The sequence below is a fragment of the Boleophthalmus pectinirostris genome, unplaced genomic scaffold (assembly GCF_026225935.1).
Source record: "Boleophthalmus pectinirostris isolate CB_2022bp ecotype Guang Dong unplaced genomic scaffold, ASM2622593v1 HiC_scaffold_9, whole genome shotgun sequence".
NCBI classification, from domain to species: Eukaryota; Metazoa; Chordata; class Actinopteri; order Gobiiformes; family Gobiidae; genus Boleophthalmus; species Boleophthalmus pectinirostris.
In genome coordinates this window covers 27,093,404-27,105,108 of record NW_026571541.1, presented here as the reverse complement: position 1 = coordinate 27,105,108, position 11,705 = coordinate 27,093,404, and the positions used below count along the sequence as shown (strand labels likewise).

Sequence of the window (11,705 nt, the reverse complement as noted above, 5' to 3'; positions counted from 1 at the left end):
TATTTTTATATTGAGGAATGATTTAATGATATGTCTGTTTATACATATTTGTCTATATTTGTTTTTGTGTAAACTTGTACTTTTCTTGTAAATTTGTGTTAAATTTGCTTTTACTTTACTTGAAAAGTGCTGTATCTCATTATTGCAGTCTTAAAGCGGTGAATTTTAACTTTCCAAATTCATTCCTGGTTTCCAAATTATTCACAACAAAGACTTTGGAAGCGTTTTTTCACAACTTTCATAGGCCACAGTTTTGCTTTCACAATAATGCTGTGAAGAACAACTTGCATACTTCCTGGTTTGAGGAGGATAAAATGCTGTATAATTTGATGGAGACAGCACAAAGTGGTCTCTTTGACCCCAAGAGCTGCTTTTTATTAATAATAATAAAAATGATAATGATAAGAATCAGATAATGGAATTATATAGCACTTTTCTGGACACTCAGAAGCTTTATAGAGCATTATTCATTCACTCTATTTACTCTGCCTCCAATTCACTTTCTATTGCAAAAACACATCAAACCTCTGTCTGTAACCACTGGTGTGAGTCAAAATCTTAAAATGTTCGTATTAGGGCCTGTTTACACGAGAACGCTTGCGGGTAAAAACAACAAAATATTTCATCTGAAGTGCCTTTTGTTTAGATGGTGACGGCGTTTTTAGGGCTAAAAAAAAAGCAAAAATCTGAAATCACCCTCCAGAGTGGAAAAGCTGAATACGCTTTGCTGTACACTGTTTCCGTCTACACTGCTCAAGACGCAAAACTCTGGTCAGATCTGCTCATGTCGTGTACACATTTATGTCACATACATCACCACCGAGCCGCCTGGCACGCATTCCCAATCAAATTCCACACACTTTTGTGTGACTGTATGCGCACATATTTCCTCCCGAAAAAGCTCGTCTAAACATGGAATAAAAAGTGAAGTCGCAACGCCACTTTTGCGTCATCTTTTAACAGACCATGGATCTATAATAAAAACTGGATAAGACATTCCCCCTCTGTCCTGCTCAAGACTGACTAGTGGCCACTCTGGGTACTGCAGCTCCCGGGAGCTTGGGTCCGGAAAGAATTCTCCCATAGAGAATGAGGACATCGACAACTTTCACAAAGGTCGGATTTTGTAGAGATTCCTTTCTGTTTTCACAACATAAACTTTATACATTTTTTTCATTCCTCAAAGTGCTTAAAATTTGGTTTTGTAAGAGTTAGTCTAGCCTTGCTCTGAACCCGTGCTCGCTCCGCTCTAGCAGCTCTCACTCTGATTGGTCAAAAAGCTCCACGGCCTGCAAGTTACAGGTGTCACACAAGTGGTAGGAGCTAGGCTGCATTGAGGAAATAAATGTGGAAGTGAAAAATTTTTTTGGGCTCATGCGCCATTGAGCACAGGCCTCTGAAAACAACACGAGACCATTTTGGAATCATCTTCCAGATTTTATTATAGTTCTATGTAACAGACAAATCAAGTGCCGTCATCCCAAAGGTCTCGCCCGCTGGTGTTAGCAACAGTTTCGATTAATATTGTTGCTAAGCTCCCGCTGCCTGCCGTACCAGCAGTTGGTCACTTATTCCACTTCTTTATACAGCCTGTGGCGCAGCCCCTTTAAGATTGTCCTTATTGTACCGCTGAACTATTGAGCTACTGCGTCCAAGTTATTTCCCTTGTGGATGAAAAAAGTTTGTAGAGCTCTAGATATTTCACTCGTCCCCATCTCAAATTAACAACAGACGTTTATCGCGTGGTTTGATCGTCAACAACACATCTCATCTCCGCACACATAAATCTGCATGGGAGGCCGCAAGACTTGTCTTCCATAACCTAACCCAATTACCCAAATATGTCATGACATCATTAGTCATTCTAGCCCAAAAAAGAAAAGAGTAGTAGTTCAAACACACCCCTCCTTCTCCTCCTCTTTAACGCCTCATCCCTCCCCTCCTTTTCTCTCTCTCTCCCTGCTGCATGCTTCATTGTACACTCACCCACAAAGAAAAGCATAGCATAGCGTGCCGGAAACTGAGTCAATAGTTGCCAAAGTGGGTCCCTGCAGGCTGGCTGGCCCTCAAACAGTGACTGCACCTTCTCAAATTAGGTTAATTTGTCTTTGTACAGAGGCTGCCCGAAATACTGTCATGCAGGCAAGATACCGGATATGAGCGAATAGGCTTATCTTTAATAAAGCAGATATGATTGTAACATAGACTACATGATAGATGTTACATTAATATTGAAAGAATCAGGAGACTATTTTTGTAATATATCTGATTATTCAAGAGGGCAAAGTGTATTTTTTATTTTATTAAATTTTTTAACGGATTCATTGAGATTTTGGGGCCACTGGTCGCTTTTATCAAGTTTTCACACATGTTTTTTTTTTTTTTTAATTTAGGTCACATACCAAACATGATCATGTAATCTCAGTGACGCATGTGAAACAAAGGAGATCATTGGCCATCTTTCATTTACAAGCAAAGTTACTTTCTCTTGCCTCAAATTAAGTTAAGTTTAATGCTTCGTTTATTGATCTTGAAGAAATTTGCAATGTTTTCCAGTCCCCTGTCATTAAAAAAATATGTTTCCTCTCTTTTTTCTTTGTAAACAGCCATGTTTTTTTGATACAGGCGGACCATGTGTGCTCCTGATTAGTTCATCCACCTGTCAATTCCACTCATCTGAAAAAGGGGAAATTCACCAATAACCAGACTCACATCTCCATAAAGTATTTATTTAAAACCGTGTGTATTCTGGATCACAGCTGTATTGATGTCATTCTTCTTGAGATATAAGCTACCATTTTATTTTGAAGGTAAAAACTAGTTATTATAAAAGTAGCCCACAAATACAACTTTTTGTCAAAGATCTAATTATGCATCTCTGTAAAGTGTGATAAAACTGATATTGAAATCATGCTCGTCCAAAGTTAGCCACTGTTGCTATGGTGGAGTTATTTGTGGACGTGACTACATATCTTTTTGTGGATTTGTCGTGCATGAAACTAAAAAAGCACAGTAGGAGGAGAAGACGTGAGTGGGAGATCCATTTGCATCAGCCCGTCTGTATGATGAAGTGACATACCCAGAAATATGCATCCTATCAGAAGTGAAATCACTCAGTGTTCCTCTGCTCTCTGCGTGAGTGAGTGGGAGAGAGAGCGTGTGTGGGCTGTGTGTGCTTTGGTCGCTCAGCCAAACACGAATGAGAGTAATGATATCATGCAAAAGATATAAAAAGTGTCACTTCAAACATCTATTACCATGGAATGATCGACCGCGTAAAAACCCCTTTGGGAATGTCTGGCCGTTATGACACATTAGTCCAGATTCTGAAGTGACTAAAATGCACATTGGACAAACAGGACAGGCTGAAGCATGCAAACAGCCTACTTTACTTATAACATATTTCAAATAAAGTAGTATATTTTCTCTTCAATCAAATTCAATATTATTCATGAAGGGCTCCGTACTACTGTAAGAGAGAGAGAAAGATACTCTATTGATTCTGAGGGAAATTCAAGTTGTGCTGCAGCGAACTGTTGCAGTTGCTGCTGCAGTAACATTTCCACTGTGTGCCTCAGTGGCCTTTGTGTCTCAGTCAAAGGTCTTAGTTTAAAAGGAGGACTGGTCAAGGAGGGGCGGCAGATCCTGCGGAAGAGCCAAAAGTTTCCCTTCTCTGTGTCCTGCAGCATCACAGCAGCCTCCAGGGAAACCAGGTGCACACAACAGGAAAAGCCTCGTATAATTAATAATAAATACATTAATTAAAATAGCCCAATACATAACAAAGTAAATTATTAAATTGTTATTACAGACATGAATAACCGATAGAAATAATGTAGCCTAAAATAAAATATTGTCAGAGATTGGAGCTGTTATTAATCACTTATTTATTTATTTTGTCCAAATCTTAAAATTCTATTTAAATGCTGACCACAGACTGTATATATGAGTGCAAGAGCAGAACTTCAGCATAAAGCATAAACTGTATTAAAAAAAAAATACAGTCAGACAGTTTTTTTTTTTTTTTTTTATATCAAAAATGTATTTATTAAATAACAAATTGTAATACAGAAAATAACATAACAATATACACACAAGATAACAAATAGAATGCCAGGGGGAGGCATACATGTAAGAAAACCTTAATCGCCACTGTTACATTATAAAAAAATATTCAAGGACATACAACTCTCATATGTCAAAACAGCTTTTTTGTTTACACTTTTAGAGATAGAAGATAAGTATAAATGTAATTGCTTAATTAAAACAGGAAAAAATAAAGAAGTGTGAAAGAATTTACATTTGTGAATATAAAATTTGCCAAATACAACAATTAAATTAATTACCATTCTTTTATTTGGGTCTAAATTCTTTTCATGTACACCAAAAATAATATGTTCAAATTTTAATGAAAAGTTAAGGTCTATATGATATTTGATTAAAAAAAATACGGTTTATGATAGTGGCAGCTTCTATTCGTGACGTCACTGCGTCCAGTGGTAGCGCTGCGTCGTAGCTATAGCAACAGCTAACATCTCGTGCACCCTGCCCTATGAATCTGTGCCCTGCCCTGGGGGGAAGAGAAATCTTTAAAATAATGTATTTTGGGTCAAACTAACGCAAGTTTCCTTCAATTTTATAAACAAAAACAACGACTGTTAACCATGGGTAAGTAAAGGTTATATTTTCAGAACTTCTAATACACAGGCAGGAATGTTAGGCTTGCACAAATGCACAGATTTATGTGTTTAAAGCGCTCACAGCTGCACAGCTCGGTGTTTAATTGCATTTTGTTAATTCCGCTCGCTCTTTGCACCTCTTTTTTTCTTCTACGTTGTTTTTACGAAGTGATAAGTGCACTGCGCTTGCTAATGGCCTATATTACTGTCTGTTGGAGGTATACCACACTTAACTTTAATTTTATTGTCCTTTTATGAAGACATATGCCTGAGTGCGCCAACTATTTAGCTCACTAGCTAGCCAAACCTAATAAAACAAGTGATAATGTTACGCTATTGAGCTCTTTGTACATTATCACCACGTTTTGTTTGTGTCGTTAGCCTGTCATCAGAGCAGCAGTACTAGCATCTAACCCGCTGTGTAACTTTAACTTTGCACATTTATTTGTAGTCCTCAGCTCGGTGACAGCAGCCCTGCAGTTTGTATTAGTCACATCCAAACTCGTGACTCCGCCGCTGTTGTGTGTGAATGTCGTGTTTTCCTCTCACGACTGCACCCGTCCGTGCACAAGAGACGTGTTGGAGCAGCTTGCAGCCTGACATTAGACTGATTAATAGTTCAATCAGAGCAGAAGTGGGCAAAGGCACAGGGGACCGGTTGTCATGCAAAACCCTCATTTCCCTCTGCTTTCTCTCTGAAAACGTGAGTATGCAAAGCTGGGAAACAATACAACAAATTGGAATATTATTGAGGTAATGAAAGTGTAGGGGTATGATACAACAACATGGCCTGTTCATACTGGCCAGTTGTACTGTATTTTCTGCTGTTTGTAATCACATTAAGAAGCTTGAAGGGATTAGCCAATATACACTTATTTTTGACTATAGATGTCATAATTAGGTATGAAGGCCTTACTTGTTTAGACAGTGCAATGGTGTCTTAGTCCACTGATCATTTTATTTAGATTATACAGATTTATTTATATATTTGTGAGCAAGTGAGTTATCTGACGATTTGGTCTTTTTTGGTATTTACATGTAAAAGGAAGATTAAACTCATGATTCATGTTCACATTCATTGTTTCCTAGTAAAAATGTTCCCCATAAATAGTTGTTTTTGCATGCATATGTAGTCTTGTGAGTGCAGTTTGGGTCAGATACATAGAGATACGCAATCGTTTTAGAGCTTTTCAGTCGACCAATCGATTGGCGGGACAGGTATTTCATTTTAATTTTAGTCAACTACAGCCCTAGTAATAATATAAGTAAGCATTTACGAATAACATTAGACATGTCATACTTGCAATATAGAAATAGTTTAATTTTTAAATCTAAAATGTTCATTTATTTGTGGTGGTCACAAAATATAATATATGTTTTTAGGCCTAAAAGAGACATTTTTGTCATCCATTTTTGCTTGGCTTCAGATGATGTCACATTCTTTAGGCCAATAATATTTAATACAGATGTGGACTGCTAGAATGGAAATTATTGTAATGTGGATTTTTAAAAAATGTGTGTAGGTTTGGGTGTTGTTGCCAATAGAAATAATCAGGTTAAACTTTTGTGCATTTACATTTTGGATATTTCATGGCAAAATTCAGTGTTTTATTGATACAGCAGATGTCAACAACATTTCCAGGGGGTGTGATGATAACTGTACTGACCAAAAAGAGCAGATTTAGATAGAAATACAACTCTCACACATAAAACTACAGTCACAAGCTTCACTAGTACATATTTACAGTTCATCACTCTCACTTTTTTGTTGAAAATCAAACGCCTAAACATGACCATGAATTCTCGTATTGATGAATTCTCCTGAAAATTTGTTGTTTCAATCCCTTTTGTATTTTAAAAACTTTTTTGACAGTGTTTGCAAATGTGTGTGTTGTGTCTCTATGGTAACGGCTGAACATTCTGCCATAGTGATACGTGTAGATCACCCCCAGAGTGCAAAGTATCAAACAAAAATGTCTCTTGTACGCCACCTGGGAGAATGACTTCATCACATTCTAAAATCTGAAAATTTTGGAAGCTAAAATTTGACAGTGTTTCCTCATGCATTTTAAAAGCAAAATAATAATTCTAACACAAAAGAATTGACATGTTAACACCCCTATTACCTTCTCTTAATAATAGAAGCACTTGTTTTTACCATCTTTTATCAGCTGTCTCCTCTCTTCTCTCACTTAAGGTCCAGAGGCCATGTGAATCCATCCACGCAGACAGCCGCAGACCCTCTGATAGACCTGACCTGCTCCCACACAGTTAGCCCAGGGTATTTAAGCGGAGGTTAAGAGTCGCGTTGACGTGATGTTTTTTCCCCTGGCTCTAATGGCGAGCTAATAGATAAAATGCCCCGTGTTTTGGCTCGTGGTCCCGCTCTCCTGTCCTCATCCGGCCTCACCGACTAAAATGGAAATTGCTTCACAACCTTTATTCACCATAGACATCAGGGTCAAACAACACATAAGGCTCATTCCTCTCATTTAAAAGTAATTGTGGAAAGTGCTTGCTGAAAAGTTCCCTGTTACCGCTGCTTGGGTCTTTTTAAAACTTGCCCTAGAGGTTTTGTATAAGCTTAAAGTACATATAACAGGTTAGATTACTCTTTTCACTAAAACATACTTCACATCATTATATTTAAAGAGGGGGGATTATGTGATAGCGCTCTGAAGGGGGAGTGACTTAGTGCGGAGGAGACTAAGGAGAGAAGGTGAAATCTATAACACGTTAATAAGTAATTTTCGCCGAAATGGCATTTTCAAAACATGGTGATCTAAATGTTATGTGTTAGCAGATAACACCCCATAGAAGTAAAATACCTCCTTAAGATTTACCTATTTTTTTCTAGTTTTTATGTTTATCGGCAGCATTTGACATACATAGCAGTAATTCCAGTTTTGTTACCTAGCAACCACAATGTAAACAAGAGCCGAAACCTGTCTAAAATACACAATAGTTATGATTAGACTAATAAAAATAGATGACAACACCTTTTTATTTTGTTAAAACAATGTTTAATCCTCCTGAGAAAATGTTCCTTGCATGTAAATTGTCCCTGCATTTTCAATGAAATTTTCATTGTTGTCACGATAGTAAAATTTCACTTGCGATTTTGATAATCGTAAGGAACAGAAATTGCCGATATGATACATATCTCAATACATAGGCCACGATACGATACATATCTCGATACAATGCACTTTTGATTCAATACGATATATTTTGAATTCGATACGGTTCAATAAAAAATAATGGCTAAATCAATCTTTCATGTCAGTCTGTGATACTGAAAGCCTTTGTTAAACCACTTCTTGTGCAAAGTTCATATGAAACACAAACATTTTAATCCTCAAAACAGTGAATATGTCAAATGTGTTCAATAAAAGTTTCCTTTCACTAAACAAGCAACAAAACTGTTAGGCAGGCTGGCGCCAGTGCCTCCACTCAGTTTCATTTCTCTCCAGCGACTAGGTCAGGAATCGGAATACACTAGACGGTTCGCAAAAGCTCCGGAAGTGCAAGTTCGGGCACCAGTCAATCAGCGAAGAGCCATACATTGTGTGTTGGCAACAATTCCTGAGCTCGAGGATTTAAAGCCGGAACAAAAAGAATGTTTGGTGAATTTTATCAAGGGGAAAGACGTTATTGCCCTTCTTCCTACGGGATTTGGGAAAAGCTTAATATACCAGTTAGCCCCGTTAGCGGCGCATTACATATGTCACAACCAAATAGCAGTGATTGGTTAAATGAAAAAAGTATCCGCCTACCGTCGAGCGAACAAATCCTAATGCTGCGAGGTCAGATGGTTTCTACGAAGTGAAACCGGCTGATGAATCAGACTACAAAACTGTAGGGCTGTAACAAAATAATTTAGTAAAATCTACCAAAAAATACTCTTGGCGATATTTTGTTATCGAAGCCCACAATATCAATTCTGTATCATCAAATTTAATGATATGATATGTATTGATATTTTGATATTCTTACCCACCCTAGTAAGGAATAGACTCGATACTCAATACCGATTCTGATACCATAATGATAATAAAAAACATTCTTTAGACAATAGAACATTTATTCCCATGTGGTCTTATATCGGTGTAATCCCTCACTTGTTCAGGTAGGTTCCAAAGTGGTCCTTGAGTGTAAAATGTTATGCTCAAATGATTATCTAGTTTCAGTACTAGTTTTACTATTGATTACTCTCTGATTTTCTTTTATACTTTTGACAACCTTAATAGGTAGAGGTATTCCGTACTCAGCATTACTTCTTGTATTTTTGCATTTTTCTTTTAACCTTTTGTCCAAAAACTGCCACTTAACTGGTGTAAAACTGTGATAAATATTTACCACAGGTACTATCCCATCAAACCAAGTAATGATTCGAAAAACATTAAAACCTGCCATATGCGCTTTAACCTATGGGAGGTCTGAGCTGTGAAATGCCATCATCTAAAGTATATAGGCTTAGACCACATAAGCTTTACTGATTAATCTATTGAATTGAGTGTCTCGCAAATGGGTTTAATATGGTACACATCACGCTAGGGGATTTAACATTCACCTCGTAGGTCATTACTTTCATGATTTTTTCCCAGGTAGTTTTCCATTCCATCTGCACACGGACAATGGAACATATGACTGACTTTGCATGACACTGTTGTAAAGGTTAGTCCATATGGCGTAAATGAATGCAGCACGGGTTGTTCTATTTCTACTACACAGGACAAAATAGACGGCCTAAAGCACCATTAACTTACAGGTGGAGGCAGCGCGCCAAGCTGTGCAGTAATGAGCCAGCCACGGAGAAGAGGGAATAAAAGCGAAACATGGTTGTAAAAATACAGGATGTAGCTTTGTGCTTTATGAGGATGGAAGTGATGCTTTTATATATGTTATTTTAGCTGACAATTATAGTAAGTCTAAGTTTGAATCCCAAATGGCAAAGGGCATTGTTGTATTTTTTGCTGCCAACTGGCTTTTATCTAACTTGTATAAAAAGCAGTGCTGTAGTACTATAGACTAAATGCCATGGACATAGTTAACCTGCCAGTCGCTGCGTTCCAAATAGGAAGTGAGCGCTTCCGGCTCCATCGACTCTGGTTCCAATTCACTTTTTATTGAAACAGCATCACACCTCTCTCCATAGCTGCTGCTGTCAGGCTCCTCATTTTGGTCTTAAATTATATTAACCCGCTCTACATGATCCTGGGGTTTTCATTTGGATACTTTGTCCGTAAATCAATTTCTCAGCTAAAATTCGCCCCATAACTGCAAACTTCGCTGAGCTTCATTTGACTGGAGCTGAACACTATGGGTGACAGTACACTTCCTTAGTCCACTTTCTTCTTTATACACTCTTATACTTTTTATACTAGTACTTAACACAATACTGTATCAACTTGTATGTGAAATTAGTGGCAAATATTTTGATTTTGCATCATATACAGGTCATTATTAAAATATGAAGTATATAGAAAAGATTTTCACTTAAAGTATGAGGTTTCAGTGGCCACGGTTGCAAAATCTGTTTATTTGGACTATTTAAATATAAAATCCCTCTCTGATTTTGCAGTTTGCATGTAATTTTATTCTTAAATGTCTTCTTAAATTTGGATACTTTGTCCGTAAATCAAATTCTCAGCTCCAAATTCGCTCCATAACTGCGAGCCTCGGTGAGCTTCATTTGACTGGAGCTGAACACTATGGGTGACGGCACACTCCCTCAGTCTACTTCTTTCTTATACTTATACTTTTTTTATACTAGTACTTAACACAGTACTATATCAACTTGTATGAGAAAGTAGTGACACACATTTTGAGGTTTTTTTTTTCTCTTTGATTACTTTGCAGTCTGCATGTAATTTTATTCTTAAATGTCCCCAAATCAGATAATACTCATCAGATTTGGTTTATGTCAACAATAATGAGTGACTGGGTGATTGTGCTAGGGAGTTTTTTATAATCATACAAACTAAAATTTCTTTATTATGATTTGACTATTAAATGTTGCTGTTGTGACAGATTTACTTGTAATAGTAGTAATAGTAACGGGATTTTTGGTAGTAGTAGTAGATGTATTTGAGATTCTGTATTCAAGTCACTTTGTCATACTGTGAAAACAACAGTGATCTAGAAGAGAACATCATGGATAAGTGGCTTTTTTCTGCACAATCTGTTAGTAAAATGGTGATTATCTTTGTTGGCAAATATCACAGTTATACAAAATGCACCACAACCCATTTTTGTATTCTTTTATTATGGTCTCAATCAGTATTATTGTTTATTGCCCCATCCCTAGGTTGTACTATAGTCACACAATGGCAGGAGAGTACATTTTGAAGCCTATTGTTTGCTTGTGGTTCTGTTGTACTAGCCTCTCCAGCAGTAGTAGCACTATTCACTTTGATTGCCTGACTGCTTTAGTAATAGAAATCTATTTGGCTCACAGTGTGCTGCCTTTTACTACTGTTTTGAAAGCACCAACTAATCAATGGCTTGTCACAGTGGAAGCTTTGATTATTACTCACTGAGGTTGAAAAACACACAACAAAAGCAAAGATACAGATTTGTTGAAATGAAAAAAGCCGAGTGGGTGACGCGTTTTCACATGATTTCCGTTTTATTAATACTCAAAGAACATATGAAGTCATGTTGTGGCGATCTTGTTTCTAGGCGACGAGCGAGGACCTTTGGAGGCATCTGATGAAGAGGAGGAAATGAAGGTGTCTCTTCACAGCACCCCCCGCCCACTGCCTGACGCCATCAAGAGGGTAGGCAGCGCCGCAAATAGACATCCTGGAAATGCACTTTATTTTAGGTTACTTCAAAAACACAGACTAGAACGTGGTGCTATCTTCTTCTATTTCGAGGATAAGTTGACAAAAGCGTAGATTAAAGCTTTAGTGGATTCATTGATTGATGGAGTCTTAGTTTACTGTTGTATACTATATAAGAATTTTAGGATTTGTGCATACCACAACAAAGAGAACGCATGGGATGAGTTAAGTGGACCTT

The 11,705-nt window shown here is 37.4% G+C and overlaps 1 protein-coding gene across 1 annotated transcript in view; it reads left to right on the top strand.

Moving 5' to 3' along the window:
* Nucleotides 1-4,553: 4,553 nt before the first annotated feature.
* The window catches only part of lekr1 (leucine, glutamate and lysine rich 1), a 169,575-nt gene continuing 162,423 nt past the window's right edge, over nt 4,554-11,705 (top strand). The window contains exons 1-2 of the mRNA XM_020937690.2: nt 4,554-4,668; nt 11,364-11,461. Of these exons, the coding sequence (XP_020793349.2) occupies nt 4,665-4,668; nt 11,364-11,461 (102 nt within the window). The 5' untranslated portion in view covers nt 4,554-4,664. The remainder of the gene's footprint in view (nt 4,669-11,363; nt 11,462-11,705) is intronic.